This window comes from Macaca mulatta, chromosome 8 (genome assembly GCF_049350105.2).
Source record: "Macaca mulatta isolate MMU2019108-1 chromosome 8, T2T-MMU8v2.0, whole genome shotgun sequence".
NCBI classification, from domain to species: domain Eukaryota; kingdom Metazoa; phylum Chordata; class Mammalia; order Primates; family Cercopithecidae; genus Macaca; species Macaca mulatta.
Genome location: NC_133413.1, coordinates 123,107,507 through 123,132,080, shown reverse-complemented (window position 1 = coordinate 123,132,080; position 24,574 = coordinate 123,107,507). Strand labels below are relative to the sequence as shown.

General features: G+C 34.4%; 1 protein-coding gene across 1 annotated transcript in view; it reads left to right on the top strand.

Moving 5' to 3' along the window:
- CSMD3 (CUB and Sushi multiple domains 3) overlaps positions 1–24,574 on the top strand; it is a 1,224,761-nt gene that overhangs the window by 651,357 nt on the left and 548,830 nt on the right. The window contains exon 13 of the mRNA XM_015145899.3: positions 9,762–9,874. Within this exon, the coding sequence (XP_015001385.2) occupies positions 9,762–9,874 (113 nt within the window). The remainder of the gene's footprint in view (positions 1–9,761; positions 9,875–24,574) is intronic.

The following is a 24,574-nucleotide window of genomic DNA, read 5'->3' as shown; positions in this document are numbered from 1 at the left end:
TTGTCCTCAGGAATATTTACACTGCAGCAGGCATTTCAAAGGTAGTTGTAGAAGAAGAAATTAGGGGAAAATATAGTAAAAAGCATAAGCTGGATTTCTTCCTACAAATACTAAGTGTTATAAGCAAGACTTGGTTGGAGCCTTAAATATATACAATGAAGTATCCATATTCCATCTTTGATTACAAAGATGTGGATGCTAAAGATTTGGCCTTCAAATTCAATTTTCTAAAAATAAAACTCAATATAGAAATCTATTTGTAAAAGTAATAAGACCCATGGCAAACATTATCCTACATATTAAGTTTTTTAATTAGCCAATAAATTAAAACTTCTGAATCCTATGTCCCTAAATAAAGTTAAAACAACAATTATTGACAACTCAGCTAAGTGAACTAACATTTATATAGTCCCATTATTCCGTAATGCTATATATATTTTGATTTTAAAAACAATACATTATTCTTCCACTGCATTGGCCCACATTCTGAGCTGTGGTATGATCTCGGATCACTGCAACCTCCACTTCCCAGGTTCAAGCAATCCTTCTGCCTCAGGCCCCCTAGTAGCTGGGATTGCAGGAGCCACCATGCCCGGCTAATTTTTGTATTTTTAGTAGAGATGCGGTTTCACCATGTTGGCCGGGCTGGTCCCAAATTCCTGACTTCAGGTGATCCACTCGCCTTGGCCCCGCAAAGTGCTGGGATTATAGGCCTGTAAGTGCAGGTCATAATGAGCATTTTGAATTAAATGGCCCTTAGAGATCAAGTGCTGGCAGAGAATTTTCCCTAGATCTACATAAAGATAAGACTGACCCACTAAAGAGAACAATTGTTCTTGTGCTATTGCATTAAACATTATAAGAGAGAAGACCAAGAATGTAACCACACCTGAACAGACTCTTTTTCAATACAATGACTTATCTCCAAAGATCATTTAAATTCCAAAAAGAACTATTTACAAGTTATTTTAACTTCTATTCCTCTATTCAATCATTCTCCCTAGTAAGTATTTATTGCCCCTGAATCAGTTTCCTCTTCTCTCCCTCCCCTAATCTGTTTTGGCGGGATCCAAGTCCCCATTATTTCTGTAACCTCAAGATGGTATATAAACTTCTGGAACTCACTGCAACATCAGGCAATCACTCTGATTCTCCTTGTGCTCACAGTTAAATAAATGTGTATGCCTATTTGATAAGTGCAAGAGGCAGATAAGGGGAAAGTTCCCCCAAAGAATTTCCAACTGGCTTGTGCACAGGGAGGATGGGGGCATTTGCACCATTTGCTGGGTAGTGGAGCCTGGCCTCTCCTGTCCCTGGATGGCAATTTGGGATTCAGTTGGTGAGATGAAGAATCACAGGATTCTATCTCAGTTTGCAGACTTGTTTTTTTCTTTTTCCTTTTTGCCCAATAAATTCCTCTATTCACCCTTATGAAAGGAGGGGCCAGGTGGACTTCCTGGGTTGAGTAGGGGCTCAGAAAGCTGTGAAACTCACTCATTTCTTGCATCGGGACTTACTTCGGTCCTGGATGGATAACATTGAAAATATGTGCTTAAAATATTCCTAACACCAGGATTTGTGCATGTGTTTTCTTCCCCAAGAAAGCTATAAACAGTGAACATTTTGCTGTAAGTTTTCCTATATCCTTCTCTCCCTCTCTCCCTCTCTCCCCTCCCCCTTCCCCAAAACTAAAGTTAAAAGGAATGTTAACTGCCTGTTTTCCTGTGACCAGTGGGACTTGTCTATCCTCCCAATTCCAATTTCTTGTGAACATACTTTGTAAAGTCCTGTAAGAGCCTATCTCTTTTGCCATGCTGCAAGGTCATAAAGTAGATAAAACCTAAGTTGCAATTCCGGTTTTCCTCAAGATCTAAGACATGTCACATATGGTTAATTGCCTTTGTTTCTCACTCTGGACACATCTTCTTGTACTTCCCACCTTAAAGAGTTAAAAAGGCAATCACATAATCTAACTGTGGGTACCTGTTTGTTTGGGACCCCTTCCACGCTGTGGAAGCTTTGTACTTTCACTCTGTTCAATAAAGCCTACAGCTTTTTCTCTCTCTCGGTTCACTTGCCGCAGGTCAGCCGCCACACCAGTTCTTTGGCGTGGCTAGGCAAGAACCTTAGGCGTTAACACTTAGAGGTGTCCATGAGCCCAATCTTTCCTGGTCGTGTGACAAGAACTCGTTTTTTTCTACAACACTTTCTGTTATTAATCTGCCTTATTGTGAGTTGATTTTTCAATGAACTTTTGAAGTGGGCTAAGGCCTTTCATCTGCACAAGCCTAATAAAAATGTAATAGATTATATTATTTATTTTATATACTATTTCAATTCTTGAAAAACATTTTTGAGTGCACCTATTTAGGACTTTACCTCTTTCATTTTAGCATGAAGTGACTGACTAGGCAGACTAGAATGAACTAAGAACACTGAAGTTACTCAGCCTATAAATGAACATGTATTACAGAAGCATTTTTTAAATTAACAAATAATACATTCAAAAAGATGTATTAAATATTGGTACAACTGTTCATGGCAGCAAATCTGTTCAAGACAGCAGCAGCTCAATTCTTGCCTCCTCAGGAGAAAGAATTCAACAGAGAAGCATAAAGCAGAGTGAGAGACTGAGGCAAATTTTAGAGTAGAAGTGAGTTTATTAAAAAATTTAAAGGCAGGAATGAAAGGAAGTAAAGTACATTTGGAAGAGGGCCAAGCAGGTGACTTGAGAGATTCAAGTGTGTGGTTTGACCTTTGACTTGGGGTTTTATATGTTGGCATGCTTCCAGGGGGGTTGCATCTCTTCTCCCCAGGTTTTCTTTGGGATGGGCTCTCTGCATGCACAGTGGCCTGCCAGCACTTGGGATGGGACACATGCCCAGTGTGTTTACTGAAGTGTATGCATGTGTACTTGAGGCATTTTTCCTCTTACCAGTCAAGTGTTACCAGTTAAACTCCAGCGTTTTACCTCTTAGCACACATGTTTAAGCCCACTCACCCAACTCCTGAGATCTTATCAGGAAGCTACTGATCACCAGTTTCAGGTATTTCTATCTATTGAGAGACTGCCTTTCCTTCCGGCTGATTGCAACAATTAGATAGATAGTTTAATAACTGCCTGGCCATCACCTGATGATCACCTAATATTCCTGGTGTGGGGAATTCCCTCTCCTGCCCTGCTCATGTCTGACTACTTACTGCAACACAGCTATTTAAAGACTCATTTGAGAGTCTTACAAGAATGATTTGACTCTTTCCTCTGCAGCCCACAGCATCCTTTACCGTCAGGGTTGAGTACAAAGTTGTCCAAAGCAGGTAGGTTTCTACCATTTGAATCTAAACCAAGGTCTTTGAGAGGGAGCTGAGAAGAATTGGCCATTGAGGTTTTATACAAAGAGCAGGGTTTTCAGTGAGACATCAAGTATTGAGAAAATATAATGAAAATAAAATCACCTACCAACCCAAAGAATCCGCTTCACAAAATGTAAAAAGGAGTGAAACAGTTTTTCTGTTAAATAAAAATTAAGCCAGATAGTGATCTGCATCATAGGCAATCTGTAGAGATTTCAAAGAAGAGAAAGCTCACCCTTTTTATACAGCTTGACAGATATAATCCATTACACACATGTTAATTGTCTTTATCAAAAGAAAAATATACACTTCTATCTTTATGACAATCAAGAAGTTACATAATGGAGCCAAGTGCCTAGGCTTTAACTTTCACTGAGTAGTGAAACAGGAAGACAGGATACCATCTTCCTTGCTGTTCATGTTTCAAAAAGATGGCTCCAAGATCTCTAAGAAAGACAATCTTGGAATGCAAAACTTGTAAGAGTTTTCTTTAGCTTTTAAAACATTTACACATATTTGAAAGAAAAAGAGAAAGCATCTACAACTTTAGGTTTTCTTTAGGAATTTCTAAAGAGAAGTGGAGTTCCGGGAGTTCTCTTACCTTTATAATTTCAAGAAAATGTTTACATTTTTTCAAAGATTTGTGTTTATACTTAGAAATTTTATTTTTTGTTACGATTTTATAACACTGTAATTATCTGTATTGCTGTTTCTACTCTTCTCTGGACAGTTTGCAGTTATCAAAATATATAGCAAATCCAATGTAAAATACAAAGTAAGGTAATTTTCAGAAATATAATAGAATTAATTTAAAAATGTATTGTATTATTAGCCTTGAAAGAATAACCTTTAAATATATCATTTAAGTGAACCAATAGTGAATAGATCAAGCAGATTCTTGATTAGTCATGAACAAAAATTCTCCATCATCCGTTAATTTTATAAACTGTTGTGATATCTACATTGCTTATACTTTCAAATAATTAGCTATTTGAATATTATTTTGTAGATCTTCATGACATCTTACTAAACCAAGCCTAAGGTATAACTTAACCCTAGAACCCAAATACCTGAATTTTTAAATAAAATATTTTTGGAGGGCCAAAAAACTTATTCTGAGTTTTCATCAATAACCTAAGTAATATTACATTTATAAGATAATCTGTGACTTTTAGTATTTATTTTATTTTTCCAATTTTTTTGGAGATGGAAGACACAAAGACAATCATTTTCTAGTATCGTTTTGAGGCACCTCTTAAGGGTACAGATTGAACTTCCAATATTTAATATACATGACTTTGTTACAATTCTTGTGGAAAAATTTAGTCTATAGGTTTCACATAAGCCCAAATCAATAATTTAATTATAATAACAGTCAATTAAATCTCTACAAATAATAGACATTTACCTTTGTTTATATATTGATATTTGGACTGGAGAGACTTGTGTCCCAAAGCTACTTAACTTATATTAGACCTATCATTTGCAGTCTTACCTATAAATGTCAGATTTGTCTGTCTGTTAATTAGATGTTTTTCATTCTAAATCTTCCTTCTGTTTAAATCAGTTAAAAAAATTGTGTGTGTGCCTGTATGTTTGAAATTTATGGATTAACTATTTAGACACGTATTAGTTACTTTTACTTTGGGATTATTAAAAAATTAGTGAGAAAATGGTCTGACTTTTACTCTGCCAATAATTGGACTGTTGACTGTCATACCTATTCTGGTGTAAAAGAAAAATTGCACCAGACAAGTTAAACAAGAAAGACTTTTTCCAAAACTATTGCAGTAGGGGAGAGAGACTGAACTCAACTTTGTGGAACCAAAAGGTGGGAGGGTTTTTAAGCAGTGGAGTGAGTTAGTGGAAAATCACTGGAAAGCTTTAGATGAGAGATTAGTCAATGTATATAGATCATCCGAGTTTCAATTGTTTCTTGTTGAAGTTAAGCTCCTATCCTCCCATAGAGACTGGGAGACAGGTGCTATCTCCTTCAATGATTACATTTCAAAGGAATGGCTTGGAGATTCTTAAGAAAGATATTCTTTGTTGAATATTTACATCCAAAGGGGCAAAGAATGAATTTATAATTGCAAGTTTTTTAACTTAAATTCTTTAAGAAACGGGAGGTCAGGAACCTGTAGTCAGAAAGAAAGTCAACTAAAGTTTTCTAAAGTTTAGTTAGGGTGAGTGTAACATTAAGATCTTGATCACTGGGAGTCCAATTCTGAGCTGTTTGGAAATAAGTGACTGTGGGAACTATTACCAGGAGTACACAAAGAAAAAGTAGTGTAACACATAACATATTTTTTTTAATAAAATGTGGTTCTTAAAGTAATTGAAATAATGTTACTGTGAATAGGACAACAAAGCAGTCTATGAGCATAAGCTCCCTGGAATTTCTTCTTTCAGTTGAGTTCAGAGCCAAAATTACTTGTCTAGAAAATCTGTTTTGAGTCCTTTGTAGGAACTATTGTCAAATTCTTCTGAGATGCTGGCTCCACATGGCAAGCATGAATCTGTGTGAGATTTTCTTTCACTTTGCTAGCCATGTGGGTCATCAAGAGCACTTGATCCTTCTAGCACAGGATCAGCTCATCTTACCTCTGGAACACTTTCAGATAAATCAAATCTCCAGGTCAATAGGGTGGCAAATTTCTTTCAACAGGTCCTTCCAGGTCCTTATGATTTTGTGTCTCAGGGATTCTAAGGAAGAGATAAGTACCTTGGAGTATGAACATGATTAAGAGAGAATTCAGTTAAATTGGGCACAGGATATGATTTCTGACTGAAATTCATAGGTCTGGCAATCATTAGTTCAAAGGCAAAAATATCATGCTTGTTTGCAGAGGTCATTCTAATTTTTGACAATTAGTAACAGTAAAATTCTAGGCCATTTTAATCCAGTATATTGCTAAATCTCAGCAAATGAGTTCCATTCATCTTATAGGAATCTATAAATAATTGCATAATTACTAGGTGACAGTGAAAATAAGATGACTTCCTCTCTCTGATTCATTATGCTTCTGGAGCCCCAAAGTGGAAATCATGGGTATTAAAAGATACTTTACCCAGCTTGAGCATTCACATTTAAAGATGGAAAGACTTCAGACCATCCAAACATCATATACACTATAACTAGACAAAATATCTTACTTTTTGTAGACATTAATTCTGTGAAATCCAACTGCCATTTAGTTTCTGGGAAAGCTGGTTGGGGAAAACTGCCACATGTACCTTAAGAATAGACTGTAAATAATTATTCTGACATATAGCTCTTCTCTTTAATATTTTTGGAATAATTTTATTTTTATGTAAGTATGGTAAAAGTCTAGGGTCTTTAAAGTCCCCATTTTACTTAGATGAGTATGTCAATGACACATTATTAATCAAATAAATAAGAATTGTGGTATAGGGGTTACTTTATTAGGGAATTTTCATAGTTCAGTGAAATATTTTTAGCCTCCTTTATAATAGTTGCATTAAACAATTGTGTCATTCTGCTCTATGTGAGCTCTACAGATGATTACTGATCTGATAGGACAGTTGTATACCTCCTAAAAAAAAAAAAATCAGTTATCAGTTTTCCATGAGATATTTTACTTCCCATCAAAGACGAGAAGCTTCTATTTCTCCAAATTTGCTCACCTATGTGACAGACACCAAACATGTATTTCCTACCTACCTACCTAACTACCTTCCTACCTTCCTACCTAGCTATCAAGTATTGCAACTCTAGTAACTTCTATTAACTGTGCTGCTTGTGTCAGCTTAATTCTAGGCAAAGCTTCCAAAATGCCGTGTAAGAGGTCACCATAGCATACAAAACCTTAAATTGGGCCATTTTTATCCCAAGTACATGTCTACTGGTAAATATTATTAAATTGGCATTATTACTAAAGACCACAGGCTCTTTGGTTCCCTATGTAATGGAAATTAACATGAGGCTCAGCAGATTTCCCAGACAAGGCATTTATTTCAGGGCTTGTGCTTAAACACAAGGGAGAGAGCAGAGTCACAAGGGTCCTCCAACTGGCTCTCCAAAAAAAGCCAGTAAGGAATTTCTTTATTAGGTAACTCATGGGACTTCATATCAGGGGTAAGGTACACAGGCTGTTCTGTGCACAGCACATAACTGGTAGGGTACATGGGTCAGCGTATCTGATTGTGATGGTTATCTTGAGCAATGGGCCACATGGTGGTCTGGCCAGTGGCAACAGGACTGTAAATCGATAGTGCAGCATTCCTTCCCAAGATGGGAAACTGCAAACTTGGCTTGATTTTGAATCTCCTAAGACCATTTTTCTGGAATTATTTAAACAAAAGGCATGGTTACCCATTATGAGAGCACAGAAGAAGAACATAGAATCTCTATTTTCCTCGTATGACTATTAACAAGTATGGTATCAGTGAAGTAGTGGTATGGGTTTGTGATCAGGGGAATGCAAGAAAGGATGTTCTAGCAGAGGTGAGCTGAAGCCAAGCCCCATCCTTTCTCAGTCTCATTACAGACAAGAATATCAAATCGGTTAATCAGAGCTTAGTGACTTATCTTACCACTATAATACAATCATGGTCATCTGTTTGATCAGGATATGGTAAAAGAGTAATACAACTTAGGATATTGCATCTCCTAAGCACAATACTGGGATCAGTGCTTCTTATTAACTGGTCTGATGGCATACCCACACGTTCTGGATTTTTTGCACTTCCAAGATAGCTGTCACAGCATGGGGGACATGCATATAAGTGACTGGAGGTAAGGATTTGAGCCTTTTTAAAAGTTTATCTGCTACTGCCACAGAATCTTGTCATCAACATTGTCACTGCCTCCAAGGAAACTGAGAAATTTGTTATTAGTGTATCATGTAATCCCAACTTTTGAGTTAAAATTCCAAAAGTAGCCCCTTTATTTTCCTAACAAAGCAAGTGGAAAGATTCTGCAAAATTTGGAATTCCCAAAGCTTATACTATAGCAAATTTTAATTTGAACACTTCTTCAAATTCTACTGACCAAATCAAAGGATCTGAGGAATTATTATGCAGTTATTTCATTAGAGTTTTGGCCACTCTACCAAAGCTGAATTTCACTGTCCACAATATTCTACTAGTCCCAAAAATGTTTTAATTTTTTTTTTGTAGAAGAGCATTCTATCTACAAAATGGCTGACACCTACATAAGGCTTTCAGCATCAACAGATGCTCCAAATATTTTATCTCAGTTTGGCAATTTTAAAATTTGTCTATTGAAGGCTTATGCCCTTTTGAAGGAGGAATTGTAACAAAGCCAAAGTGTTGGTTTTGTATTGCTCTTTAGTTTCTGAGTCTACCAGCAAACCATCAACATGCTGATGACTTACAGATTCCCCTACTGGGACAAATTCCTCTAAGTTTTTCTGTAAATGATTAGAGAAACGATAGGAGAGTCAAGAAATCCTTGAGGAATACTTTTTCATAAATACTACGCACAGGGCATTTTGCTGCCATAGTCACTTCCAGGATAGGGTCAATCACACTGCCCTCTGCTGGTGTATTCATAGTAGAGCCACTATACAAGAGTCTAAATACTCTCTTAGGTTTTTACAATGAAAGGAAACTTTATACTTTCCTGATGTAATTTTCCAGCAATCCTCATGGTTTTAGCAATAAAGGAGGCAAACGTTCAGTAATTTCTTCCTTTGGAAACCTGTCTTTCTATATGTAATTTAGAATCCCTTATCAATGTGGACATTTACTCTGCAGTGAATCCATTTTATCCTCTTTCCTATTCTGGATAGACTTCCCCCCAACCTAAGGTCTTATTTACTCATTTGCTTTCATCCTTCTTATGACCTTTGACTTCAGTTCAAATATGCAACTACAGCATCATTGATGACAGAAAAAAACATGAAGTAATTTCCCTTCTTATGGTTACAAAACTGTGCATTACTGAATGAAGGATTAGTAATGAATGGATACAGTTATGCTGCATCAGATTAGCAGCATATGTCTTTAAATAAAACTATTTACAGAAAAACATATGTGACATGGACAGCCTATAATGCAGGTACTATATTTTAAGGCTTGTGTATTCGACATCAGTATTGCAAAGGGTTTGGTTATACTCTTGCTCACTTTATTGTTTTGCACAGAAATATTTTAACAATATTTCTCTAGAACAAAGTTCTGTGAAACTGGGAATGTTTAAGATATATTTGTGGTGTTAAAAATACTTGAATATTTGTATAAATCCTCTTTTTCTTTTCAGTTCAAAAGGAAGTACTGTGTAGGACTCTACATCCTCCTGTATGTTTATCTGACTTTTTTTTCTAGCAAAGAAAGTACTGAGAAACACATCTGTCTTATAATTTGTATGCAGAGGGTGTTTTAATAACCCATTTCTTCCTTCTTTGTCCATCTCTTTTTAGGCTGACTGGAAGCTTTGTACCAGACTTGATAGTGAGCATGAGTAGCCAAATGTGGCTGCACCTTCAAACAGATGAAAGTGTTGGATCTGTTGGTTTCAAGGTTAACTACAAAGGTAATGATGAATTGCTACTATAGGAAATATGTTATCTTAATACCACCAGAAAATATTTTAAATTCACGTTTAATTGCATCTACAAAATTAAAAGTTTTGCAGAACACACGGAAGAACACATTTCAACAAAAATAATTTCCTCTTTAATTTAACTACAAATGTTAATTACACTTATCTTTAAATAAAATTAGTTTTTCCTTTAAAATGTGTCTATTTTGCATACCTCATCTTTCTCCCAGTTTATTATACTATCCTTGTGTTTCAATCACTCTAGACTCCTAGCCTTCCCCAGAATAGACATGGGATTTTATATACTTTAAATAATTTTCCTGGCAAAGATTCTACTAATTATTAAATACTTAAATATAACAGTAAAGGTCTGAAATCCCTAAATATTCCAATATACAAATCTTTTTTTTGTAATCTATCAAACATATAAATCATAGATCACAAATTTGTGAAATTGCTTTTGCCCATCCCAGTGTTGGTAGAGATACAGACCAGTGATTAACTATGTGTGTGTAACAAAATATTTTGTTCTAGTTTCATTTACCAGAAATAGATGCAAGCATTATGAGGTCATAGATACCCTCCACACATGTTGGACCTTGATTAAAACCAATACATACACACAGTGTACATATTAGACACGCAAATTTGCAATTCTGACTGAAAAAAGTACTAATAAACTCAATTAAAAATCTATGTTTTAAAAACAAAAATATATAGGAGACCATCAGAATGTTATGTTGCTTGAATTTATCATTACTATTGTGGTAAAATTTGTATTTTCTATCTTACCAATTAATTACTGTGAAAAATTATTTTACTTGCATAATAATAATTTTCAATCAGAGTTTTCTCTTACAAACACTGCCATGCTTTTGTTTCTGGACACATGAAAATGAATGCATGATATTGTCAGAGAGGCAGAACACATTCATTCTGTGTGTTTTTTTTTTTTTTTCTTGTGACTAAATTTGGTACTATATTAATTTGAATAGTTCAAGAAATCTATGTAAATGCCAGTTTATTAAAAAGATTAGCTTGATTATAGTCTTAATATATTCCACCTCAATTTAAAATCCACCTCTATCCCCAGTAAATAAAACAAGGTTACAAAATTTAAAGAACAATTGGCTTATGTCACACATGACTATCTGTCTTTTTTTTCTGGCAACTTGTATTTTACCTGCAGGTGGTCTATGTGCACGTTTGTTACTAGGAAATATTGTGTAATGCTGATTTGGAGTACAGATCCACTCACCCAGTCATACTTCTTGAAATATATCTTTTTTCTTTTTCTTCCCCTTCTCCCTCTAAATGGCTAAGCAAACCTGGCATTCTTATATTCCTGTGGTTTCCATTATTTTCTCCATCTTATGAAGGTTACCTGTCAGAAAATCTATAGTGATTTAAACATTAGAAACTGTATTAATTATTAATGACAATGCTTGAACAAGAAACATTTATTAAAACTCGTGAATAGGTTGGAGCAGCAGGGAGTTCTATTGATATTTACACAGTTCTCCCCTCTGCTGCGATTCAAGAGCTGGAAGTACATTGTAGAGTAGCACAATTAAACATTATATTGTCCTCTTTCTGCTCAGTTTTCAACAATAGTAATTTAAAAATTCACAGAGATGACTTATTTGAAACCAACCCTGGACATTCTAAATGAGTAATGCCCTTATTTTTCTCCCTCTTCCTTAGACTGGAAATGTCTCTTCCAGTCCAACCTGCTGCACGTTACTAATGATAATCTTCCAGCATCAGAGTGATGATCATATTACTCTCATGCTCAAAATTCTCTATTTTTTATCCCTAGAGATAAAATAAAAAATCTCCATACATCATTTCCTCCAGCTTTCTCCATCTGATTTTCTCTTTTTCCATAAACTCTAATTTTACCAGAATACCCATAAGTCTCTGAACCCTGCAAGTTGTTTCACAACTTTGCTTCTTTGGACATTCAGTAAATTTACCTGAATCACTGTTTTTAATTTTAACTTAGCACCTCCTCACTCATCCTTCAAAGCAAAGTTCAAATATTCACTCTTTTGTGAAGACTTCGTTAACCCTGCCCATCACAGAAGACCACTTCCTCTATTTTGTAAACCATGAATCAGATGTATTATATAACTAAATAGAAAATATGTCTTACTTGTCTTTGTATTTATGCTAGCAATATCCCTGCCATCATCATAGGTAGCTAATAATTACTTGTTCAATTAAACTGAATAAATGATTTGGCCTATATAAATTAGGTAATACTAAGGAAAATACGTCCTCAAAAGTTTAGTTTACCAGGATTTTTTTTTGTACTGTGAAAATCATGTTTTTGCATTCTCCATAATTTAAAACCTGAGCTCAGAGTTGAAGCAGAGTTCACGTTGAGAAGTTACAAATTTTGATGTGCACATAGTTTTAGCAAGTTCGCCTACTAAAAATAATTTTTATAATTACCATGCTCTCTGTTGAGTAGTGTGTTGGTTCTAAATGGTACACCTGCTAAAAACTTTTCCAGATTGATCTAAAGATATCTTCTGTTTTTGTAACCTGTAGATTTTGCATGAGATAGCATTAAATGCAGATCTCCTCTAAATTAAATATATGTATTTATTGAGTAGTTTGTCTCAAGTTTTTAACATTTTAAACATAGCAACTAAAATATGAAATTTAGTCTTTGTCTTTTGTGATATATTTTTATTCTTAAGTTGTGTTTTGCTAATTAAGAGAGTGTTTTTGAAACTATTTTAAAGAAAATATGATTTCAAATGACGTCTTCTGTTAGAAACTCATAATAGAGAAAAGATTAAAAGCTGGGCTTCACTGGTAGAACAAGGATGGGAAGAAGACTTGGTACCCTCAGTTGATCTGATTGCTTCTCATTCCCTCCAAATGTAGGAAGAATTCTAGGACTCCAAAAAACGTACTTTGAAAATGACAGTTCTAAGACTATACTATTGACAGAGGAACAAACATTTATGTATGAATGTAAAATAGTACATAATTACCTGATTAAGTAGTCATTAAGTTTAGAACTTCTGCTTTAAATCTGTGGAACTATGAATGCTTTTATCTATGGAGTTTAGACAATGTCTATCTTAAAATATAAAAAGGCAACAAATGTTGCAAATCAACAAAACAGTCCTTTATTCTAAATTTAGTTAATTTTTATTCAACTAGGATTAATTTCATGTTTCTGTTCATGACAGTGTGCTGATTACTGTATACCGTAGCATAAGTTAATAAAATGCCACCGGACTCTTGAGAAGTTAATGGTATTCCTAACTTTTAAAAATCAGTAACATCCTTGTAGATGGATGTAACAATGTCACGGCCATTCTGATTCACAGGAGACTTTTTTTTGTTTGCCAAAACAATGATTTAAGATGTGAACTAAATGTCTTGCTGAAAAGCAAGTATAACCTAGCTGTCCACCTTGCCCCATTTCCCTTAGAAATATTAGGCTTGTTTCCTCGTTTTTATATTGTCATTTTCTCAAATGCATATTAATCAGAATGCAAGAAAAAAGAGAGTTCTTTTCAATAGACACATTAACATCCATTAACACTGAGCAACTTTTTAGATCTATTTTCAACTTTGTCTTAGGTTAAGGAACATTAGAGCAATAATTAACAATTATGAAGAGCCTTGCATATTCCAATATTTTGCCTACATTGACTCATTAAATCTGATTAGAAGGGTAAGAGGTAAGAAATACTACTCATTTTTACAGATGAGAAAACTGACGAGGATTTAAGCACCATGATGATAAGAAGTTTGTTCTGCTTTGTTTATTGCTGTATTCTCAGAATCTAGCATGATACCTGACATATAGAAAGCAAACAACAAATATTTGTGGGATGCGTGAATAAATGAATGAACATGAATAGGTTAATCATAATCATATTGCAGAGTATAGTTGCAATTCTGAGTTTATTGACTTCATTCTTTTTTCCATTATGCAATATTATATCCTAAGTGATTTTGAGGGGTTTTTAGGAAAAGCTGGAAACCCTAATCAGTGTGAAGAGCAGCGGGACACCAAAAGATTGAGTTAAATTACTGAGCTCCCCTTAGCTCATTAGGTATACATCAAAATAAAACATATGCATGCACATGCACCTGCACAACCACACACACAGATAAAAACCATCTGATTTCACATAGGAGATGTCTGCAAGTTTTTATTTTCATATAATTACTTGATATTTCTTAAGACTTGGATTATTTAGGAATGCTAACTGATTATTACTATTACAAAGAAACATTGCTGATTTCTGTACATCTGTGTGGTATTGGCCACAGGATTTAATGCTTCATTAATTTTAATTATTTCATGATTAGGCATTGTAATAATTAGGAGGACATGTATTGGCACATTACAGAAAACCCAACTAATAGTGGCTTAAGCAAATATGTGTTTACTATCACCACATGACATGCCTAGAGGGTATGCACCAATGTTACTTTTATCTGAGACTCAGGCGCATTCTTGAATTCCCTCTACCTTCCTCAGCATATTTGTCTTCATCCTCAATGTTACAATTTTTGCCAGAGGCCTGTTGTAGGAGATTGGAACCCTCAAAATTCCATTAAATAATAGCGATGAGAGCTAGTGTTTCTGTCTTATTCTTCTTTGGATGGCAACGACTTTATATTTGAACATTTAATATATTTGACAAGGGTATGTGGAAAGAATCTTTACCAATTTCAGGGAGTTCAAATACATTTCATCTAACTTCTAGTCAAACATTTTTTCTGTATCCATTGACACAATCATGTATTTAATTATGTCTCTCCTTTAACTGTATTCATAGTTTTTTCTAATACTCGGACAAAGTTTCATTTCTGTAATAAAACCTTCTTGAACATGATGACCAATCCCCTAGTATACCCTGGGATCAATTTGCTAACGATTTGACTAAAATAATTATATTTGTGAATTTGAATTAGAGTTTCTTTTTGTGTTGGTTTTATAAAATTTGGGTTTTAGTATATGGTATTATTACAGAATGAGTCAGGAAATTTGTCAAAGCCTTGGAATAGTATGAATAACAATCATAAAATTTACATGATTTTTAGAGTAAGAAAGACCGTAGCCATAAAAGTATCTGGACATTTTTACTTAAAGGTAAATATTTAGCAAATTTAATTTTTGTTCCTTTGACTATAAATCTCTTCAGATCTCTTCTTCAATTAATGCTGGTCATTTATATTTTATTAGAAAAATTTCCAGGTCGTACACAAGAATTTTCAAATATATGCGCATTTCACGTACCTTTTCTTTTTTCACAAAAGTTTCTTTGAAAAAATAATAAAGATATAGTATACTGATATTTTACTTATGTGTATATTAATTTCAAGGGGGTTAATTTTTTCTCTTTCTCTCTTTGTGTCTGCTTTTATCCCTGCCTGGCAAGTCTTTCTGTACTAGTGACTGAACTTCTCCAGGCTCTGATAAACCTTATTTCTCCTAATTCTATACAGCTCTACAGGTTTGGGCCAAACTAATCAGAATTCCCTTTGAAAGGTTATCACTCCAGGCTGGATGCGGTGGCTCACACCTGTAATCCCAGCACTTTGGGAGGCCAAGGGGGGTGGATCATCTGAGGTCAGGAGTTTGAGACCAGCCTAGCCAACATGGTGAAACCCTGTCTCTACTAACAATACAAAAATTAGCAGGGCATGGTGGTGTGTGCCTGTGATCCCAACTACTCAGGAGACTGAGGCAGGAGAATTGCTTGAACTTGGAAGGTGGAAGATGCAGTGAGCCGAGACCGTGCCACTGCCCTCTAACCTGGGCTATAGAATGAGACTGTGTCTCAAAAAAAAAAAAAAAAAAAAAAAAAGAATAAAAAGGTTATCAGTAAAGCATCTGGGACAATTGATATAGTTTCTAGGTGAAAGAAAATATTTTTTCTAAGGTGGTAAATTCTAAAGGCGATTTCACTTGGTGATACTGGTATAACTTTTTTTTAAATGTTAATAACTTGCTGATAGAGGCATGGCAGAACCAATGAATAGAAGCAATAACATAGCATTGTGGACATAATTGGAACTCCTAAATTTAGCAGTTCTTGAAAGGAACACTAGACCTTGGTCTTTCAATTGTGTGAGGCTATAAACTTCTCATTTTTTAAGACATGGTGAGTTCAGTTTCTGTCACTAAATTAGCCTCTCAATTAAATGCACTCTGATAAACACACTTATTATCTCTTTGTTTAATTATTTCAACACAGTGTTAAGTTTAGTCTAAAGCTTCCTCTTTATACATATTTTAAGTTCAGCTTAAAGGTTTCTCCATGCACAGTGAACCATAACTTACCTGAATGTGTAAACAGGATGTGACTTATTCTTTTACCAATCACTGAGTTCTGGCCAGTCAAAGGCAGCCAACTGTTCAAACCATGTTCAAATAAGGTTTTGTTACAGCCAAGCTGTAACCAATCCAACTGTTTCTGTCTCTCACTTCCATTTTCTGTACATCACTTTCCTTTTTCTATCCATAAATCTTTGACTATGCAGGAGTGCTGAAGTCTCTGCAAACCGTTGTTTTTTTTTTTTTTTGGTTTTGTTTTGTTTTGTTTTGTTTTGGGAGCTTCCTGATTTGCGAATCATTCTTTGCTCAATTAAACTCTGTTAATTTTAATTTGCTGAAGATTTTTCTTTTAACAACAGTAAGAAGAAATAGTCTATATTACAGTTCAATGCTTTCAGATCTATTTCTTTCTTTATTTTAAAAAATGTGTTAATATGGAAATACAGTGCAGATGGGCCCAAGAAAAAGTGTGTACCCACAGGAAGGAACAGTTATATGTGAGTTAATTAATGTTCACTATGCTCTTTTTTTTCAGGAAAGGAAACATAGAAATATGAGAATTACCTTCTGCTACAAGTATATATTCATCATGAGCAAATTTCTTTCTTTATCTTAGCACCTGTGTCTTAATGCCATTTTATATATTATATATTTATGTATAATATTTATATAATATATAAATAAACATTTTAATATATTAAATTAATATATTAATATATTAACAATATAAATATATGTTTATATATTTACATACACACACTAAGTTGTACTCCCATTCAGTTTTGTTCTCAAATCATGAGAAAAATTGAGGTGTTTTGGAAGTAGCATGAATTCCTTTGTTCTTACATGATTAATAATGACAGAAAGAAACAATTGTTTCTCGTCGCTCAGATCATATTGTGTAGTAAATGTTTTCTGTAAACTTTCTATAAATGTTTTAAATGATTTTTTCACCCTTAAGATTTTTGTTATGAATAGTTCAGAAATAGACCCACATATTATCGTCAATTGATTTTCAACAGAGATGGTAGAGATTTGAATCAGAAAAGATATTATTCATTTAAATGATGCTGAAACAGTGTATAACCACATTCAAAAAAAATTAACTGTTACCTCATGCAGTATATAACAATCAACTTGTAAATGTATTATAGACCTAAGTTTAAGAGGTAAAACTACACAACTTTTGAAATAAAACATAGAAGAAAAGCTTAGTTACCTTAGTTTAGGAAAAGTTATCTTAGGGGACCAAAAGTATACTATCTGTTATGAGCTGAATATTTATATTCCTCCAAATTTATATGTTGAACCTCTAACCCCCATGTGTGATGGTGTCTGGAGATGATGCCTTTGGGAGAGAATTATGTTTAGATGAGATCATAAGAATGAGTCCCTCATGATGACATTAGTGCCTTTACAGGAACCAGGGACCACTCTCCCTCTCTTCACCATATGTGGATACAGCTAGAAACGAACCATCTGCAAGCCAGAAAAAGAGCCCTCACCAGAACCCAACTATTCTGGCACCCTGATCTTGGAATTTGCAGCCTCCAGATTGTGAGAAATAAATTTCTGTCACATAAGCTGCTCAGGCTATGGAATTTTATAATAGGAAAGGAGAAAACTAAGATATTTAAAAAAATGATAAATTGGACTTCATCAAAATTAAAAGTATTTGATCATCAAAAGGCACTGTTAAGAAAATGAATTGCAAACCACAGGCTGGATAAGAATTATTTGCAGAAACATACTTAATAAAGGATCTGTATTCAGAATAAAGCAAACAAACCAATTTAAAATGGGTAAAAGAGATAATGAAACACTTCACAAAGAAGAGATACAGATGTCTAGAAAGTGTATGAAAAAAATGTCCACCATCATTGTTATTAAGATAATGTAAATTACAACTACAAAGAGATACTACTACATACTCACTAGAGTGGTGAAGATTAAAAAATGTTGGCTTGGCAAGGAAGCAGAATAACTGGAACTCTCATACACTGTTAGAAGGAAGATAAAAATGGTATAACCATTTTGGAAAACAGCTTGGCAATTTCTTAAACATATGTCTACCTCACAGCCCAGCCATTTTACTCTTAGACATTTTCCCAAGAGAAATGAAATCAATTGTCTGTGTAAAGACTTGTATAAGAATATACATAGTAGATTTTTTAAAATTTCTACAAACTGGAAACAATCCAAATGTCCATTTATAGGTGAGTATATAACAAAAATTGGGTATGTCTACACAATAGAATACTACTCATCAATAAAGGAGAAAATGCTTTTTAACACATGCAACATGAATGAAAATCAGTATCAATATACTGAGTAAAATAAGCCAGGTGAAAAAGAGAATGATGTTATTTATTTAAAATTCTAGAAAATGCTAGCAAAATCTATAGTGACTGAAAGCAGATTATATTTTCTGGGTACTTGGATGAAGGAAGGGATGGATTAGCAACAGGCTGGAGAAACCTTTACTGGGTGATAGACACATTAGTTCCTTTTCTTCTCCCCCTCCCCCACAGGATATGCCTCTGTCACCCAGGTTGGAGTGCAGTGGCACAATCTCAGCTCACTGCACTCTCTCAAGTGATCCTCAAGTAATCCTCCTACCTCAGCCTCCCGAGTAGCTGGGACTACAGGCATGTGCCACCATGCCTGGCTAATTTTTGTATTTTTTATAGAGATGGAGTTTTGCCACATTGCCCAGGCTGGTCTCAAACTCCTGGGCTCAAGCGATCCGCCAACCTCAGCTTCCCGAAGACCTGAGGTTACAGGCGTGAACCACCATGCCTGGGCTTAATGTTAATTATCTTATCAGTGGTGATGGTTTCACCAATGCATATATGTGTGAAAAATTATCAAACTGTATACTTTAAATATGAGTGGTTTATTGTTCATCATATCTCAATGAACCTATAAACAAATGTGTTAATATTACCAATTATGGTTTCAAACTAAACACTAGTGTAAGCTGTATTATTTCAATGGTATTGCTATTTTGAGAGAGCAAGAAAAAGATTATAAGCAGAATATTTTCAACAATTAAAAATGCAAGAACAATGTTTCATTCAAAATGAGTAAGTAGAAGAGAAGAAAATATTCTCACAATTCATTTTTTAAATGTTGAAGTGGTTATACTCTGCAGAGTTGAAGGTTTGTTCTTTTTTTTCTCAGTAGGTTATATCCATTACAAACAAGAATGTCAAAGTTATAATAGAGATTATGATAGGGAAAATTTATATCCAAGCACCAAAGAAAGGGCTGAAAATTGCATTCATTTTTCCATTTTCCTTTAAAATACTCAGGCTTATGCAAAGTCATGCAAAGTGAAAATTAATTACAATCAAGCACTTAATCCTGGTGGCACATGCCTAAGAAATATCTGACTTGCTCTTTTGTGAGGAACTGATTTTTTTTTAAACTGTGAACATCTTTCTTTTTCTCCGTATATATGATTTTTTCCACTTTTGATCCATTTATTTGCTGTTTTCCAAAACTTAATTAATTAGAGTATTTCTCAAAAAATCCTACCATTTGTAGAATCCCAAGATTTACCTTTGCTATATTCCTGATGAGAGTCGGTTTTAAAAAATGTTTTCACCATATATTTGTATAGTGGATAAATGAAATGATGATATCTGGCAAGAGTCATTTTTATGTATATTTATTTGTTTATTTAGTCAGCACATATAAACAGAGATTCCATACTATACATCATTGCTACCGCATAGCACTTACCACAATAAATAAATATATCAATCTGTCATCCGTAAAAGAGATCAGTTAATGTAAAACCCAAATGAATTTTAATATTAAAGAATTACTGTACTATTAAAAGTTAGTTCTTAACTTTTAATAATAAAAAAATGTATTAAAGCAGAAAATAAGTAATGAATGAATAATAAATATCTGTCAGGACTGTTTGAAGTTTGTGGTTCCCCAATATTCCCATGCATTCTTTAGTTTTCTAGTGGTACAAAATCAATTTGGTAAAATAAAATTATGTAAGGCATAGTTATATCTTTTTTTATTTTACAAATATTTCCTATTTTCCCCATATTCTATCCTTTAACACAAGTAAAATTCAATTTGGTGGGATCAAAGTCATCTATAGAACATGCTAAAATTATGATTTGACATTTATTTAAAAGAACATTCTGTCAATAATAAAAACTTTGTTTACTTAAGTGAAAAGTAAAACTGAAATTTCTAGTTTCTTAGGAACTGAATTATCTGTCATATACTAACATAATATAAGCATGTTACACAGATATATTTCAATGTTCATACAATTAGATTGAATCGGAGTCCAAGCTCATTTATTTAAATAATTGTTTTTCTCTGTAGTATTCCATATGCATTGCTGATTTAATATTTGCTGCAAGGACAGTTTCCATATCCTAAAACAAGAAGCTGAGGTTAAGTAATCTCTGCATTTTCTTTGAGTTCTAGCATACTTTTATTAAATTTGATATTGATATATTTATTGTGCTATCCAAAAATATTGCACTCAATATTGATTCATTGTAGTAAACTGAGATACCTTAAGTGGGGCAGATGTTCTTTGTATGATTTCTTAGACAATCTGTCTCCCAAAACTTACTTCACAAATTTGATACCTTATTGTATGTTGATGGTCTCTTAGCACTGAGCCGAGAAAGATTTTTGGGTTTTTACATTTTTGGTATCTTTTGAAATGTCTCTTTATATAATTTTTATTTAAAAAAATCCTAGAGTCTGTAAGATGCGATTTCTTTTGCCTAGGAAAAATTACCAAGTCACATGTGATATTTTGTGTGGGAATTTTATGATAACATTTCAATCTGCCTCTCAGAATAAAGAGGGCTTTTAAGCATGACTCATGAAAATGTTTATATTTGAGTAAGGTTTATTCTGTTTGTTCTTGCTCTTTATTAACTTAGAGGTTTATTTTATTTTATTTTATTTTACATTCAATATACCAAGTGCTTTCAGAAAACAACTGCTTCTAAAATGTCCAACTTAATTTTGTTTATCCCAACCTGCTGTGAGAGCTAAGCCTTTTGTTTCTACATGCCAAGAATTAGAATGAGTGGTAGAATATTAAAAGTTATGTCAACTTAAAAATATTTATAGAGTTTTCACTATGTGCCAGGCATTATGAAGGGGATAGGGTACACTGTGAAATATAAAAGACTTAGTCATTATTTTCAGTTTAGTGGGACAAAGACTGATACTTAAAAATAATTTTAAGTGTGATTAATACTAAAAATGAAAAACAAAATGTGCTTTTTGGAGACTATAATAAGACAGCTAATGCAGCCTTCAAGGAAAGATTTCCGGAGGCGGTGAACTTTGAATGAGACCTCAGGCTAAGTAGGAGGTGGGAAGTGGGGCAGCATAACCAATGTGTGCAAGTGGTTCCATTGGAGCTGAGAGAATTCTAGGATGCCTGGTGGGAATGGAGAGAGAGTGGTTTTAGGAGTAGTATTAGATAAAGCTGAAAGACAGGAAAGAACATGCCATGATTTGGTGCAAAAGGCATGTATACGGCTATGATGACAAAAGATGTCCATTTCTCTAATGGAGGCAAAAGAACACTCCTCCCTTTTCATGTATGCAGATTTCCCAATTTTCCCCTGAAGACAAGGACCAGTATTAATTAAAGTAGGGGAATAATAGAACACTGGCGCTGAAAGAGACTTTTTTAAAACAAAAATTTAATTTTTCATTTTTATGGGTACATAGTAGAAATATAAATTTATGGGTAAATGAGATATTTTGATACAGGCCTACCATGTATAATAAGTGTATCAGGGTAAATGGGGTATCCATCACTTCAAACATTTGTCATGTCTTTGTGTTAACAAACATTCCAATAAAACTTTTAATTATTTTAAAATGCACATTAAATTATTTTTCACTATAGTCACTATTCTGCTATTAAATACAAGATCTTATTCATTCAATCTGACTGTATTTTTGTATCCAGTCACTACCACATACCCCCTCTCCTGACCACCCCACTTCCATTCCTAGCCTCTGGTAATGACCATTCTACTCTCTATCTCCATGAGTTCAACTGTTCAATTTTAGCTTTTACAAATGAGTGAGAATGTATGAAGTTTATCTTTCTGTGCCTGGCTTATTTAACTTTACATAGTGTCCTCCAGTTCCATCCATGTTGTTCCAAATGACAGGATCTCATCCTTTTCTCTGGCTGAATAATAATCCATTATGTATATGCAGCACAGTTTTTTTATCCCTTCATCTGTTGATGAACACTTAGTTGATTCCAAATGTTGGCTATTGTGAATAGTGCTGCAATAAATATGGGAGTGCAGATATCTCTTCAATAACCTGATTTTCTTTCTTTTGGGTATATACCTAGCAGTATTTTGAGGTACCTACATACTGTTCTCCATAGTAATAATTTACATTCTGACCAACAGTGTGTGAGAGTTCTCTTTTCTCCCCATCCTTGCCAGAATTCACCATTCACTATTGCCTGTTTTTTCTATAAAAGTCATTTTTATAACATTTGACCCAGCAATCCCATTACTGGGTATATGCTCAAAGGAATGTAAAGTCTACTATAAAGACATATGCACAAATATGTTTACTGCAGCACTGTTTACAGTAGTAAAGAATTGGAACCATCAATGATAGACTGGATAAAGAAAATGTGGTATATATACACCATGGAATACTATGCAGCCATAAAAAAGGATGAGTTCATGTCCTTTGTAGGGACATGGATGAAGCTGGAAACCATCATTCTCAGCCAACTAACGAAGGAACAGAAAACCAAACACTGCATGTTCTCACTCATAAGTGGGAGTTGAACAATGAGAACACATGGACACAGGGACAGGAACATCACATACCAGGGCCTGTTGGTGGGTGAGAGGCTAGAGGAGGGATAGCATTAGGAGAAATACCTAATGTAGATGATGGGTTGATGGGTGCAACAAACCACCATGACACGTGTATATCTATGTAATAAACCTGAACGTTCTGCACGTGTATCTCAGAACTTAAAATATAATAATAATAAAAAGTATTTTTTATCAGAGTGACATGATGTCTCACTGTAGCTTTGGTTTGCATTTCTCTAATAATCAATGATGTTTAGCACCTTATCATATACATGTTTTCCATTTGCATATCTTCTTTTGAGAAATATCTATTCAGATTAGATCTCTGCCCATTTTTTAATCAGATTATTGTTTTTTTCCTATTGAGTTGTATATATATTCTAGTTACTAAGCCCTTGTCAAATAGATAGTTTGCAAATATTTTCTTCCATTTTGTGGGTTGTCTCTTCACCCTGCTTCCTTTGCCACTGCAAAAGCTTTTAAATTTGACGTAATTCCATTTGTCACTTTGTGCTTCGGCTGCCTGTGCTTTTGGGGTAATAAATAAGAAATGTTTGCCCAGACAAATGTCCTGAGAGTTTCCCCAGTGTTTCCTTTTAGTAGTTTCAGGTCTTAAATTTAAGTCTTTTTTTTTTTTTTTTTTTTTTTTTTTCTTCTGAGACGGAGTCTCGCTCTGTGGCCCAGGCTGGAGTGCAGTGGTGCGATCTCGACTCACTGCAACCTCCGCCTCCTGGGTTCACTCCATTCTCCTTCTGAGTAGCTGGGACTACAGGCACCTGCCACAATGCCCGGCTAATTTTTTTGTGTTTTTGGTAGAGACGGGGTTTCACCATGTTAGCCATGATGGTATCGATCTCCTGACCTCATGATCCGCCTGCCTCGGCCTCCCAAAGTGCTGGGATTACAGCCGTGAGCCACTGCGCCCGGCCTAATTTAAGTCTTTAGTTCATTTTGATCTGGCTTTTGCATATGGCAAGAGATAAGGGTCTAGTTTCCTTCTTCTGCATATGAACATCGGTTTTCTCAGCACCATTTATCCAAGAGACTGTCCTTTCCCCAATGTATGTTCTTGGCACCTTTGTTGAAAATGAGTTCATTGCAAATGTATGGATTTATTTCTGGGTTCTTGATTATGTTTCCTTGGTCTGCGTGTCTGTTTTTATGCCACTACCATGGTGTTTTGGTTACTATAGCTCTGTAGTATAATTTGAAGTCAGGTAATGTGATTCCTCCAGATTTGTCCTTTTTGCTCAGGATGGCTTTGGCAATTCTGGGTATTTTGTGGTTCCATATACACTTTAGGATTATTTTTTCTTTTTCTGTGAATACTGTCATTGGTATTTTGATAGGGATTGCATTAAACCTGCAGATTGCTTTATAGACATGTTAATACTATTGATTATTCTAATCCATAGACATAATATATCTTTCATTTTTTCCTGTTCTTTTAAATATCTTGCATAAATGTTTTTATAATTTTCATGGTAGAGTTCTTTCACTTCTTTG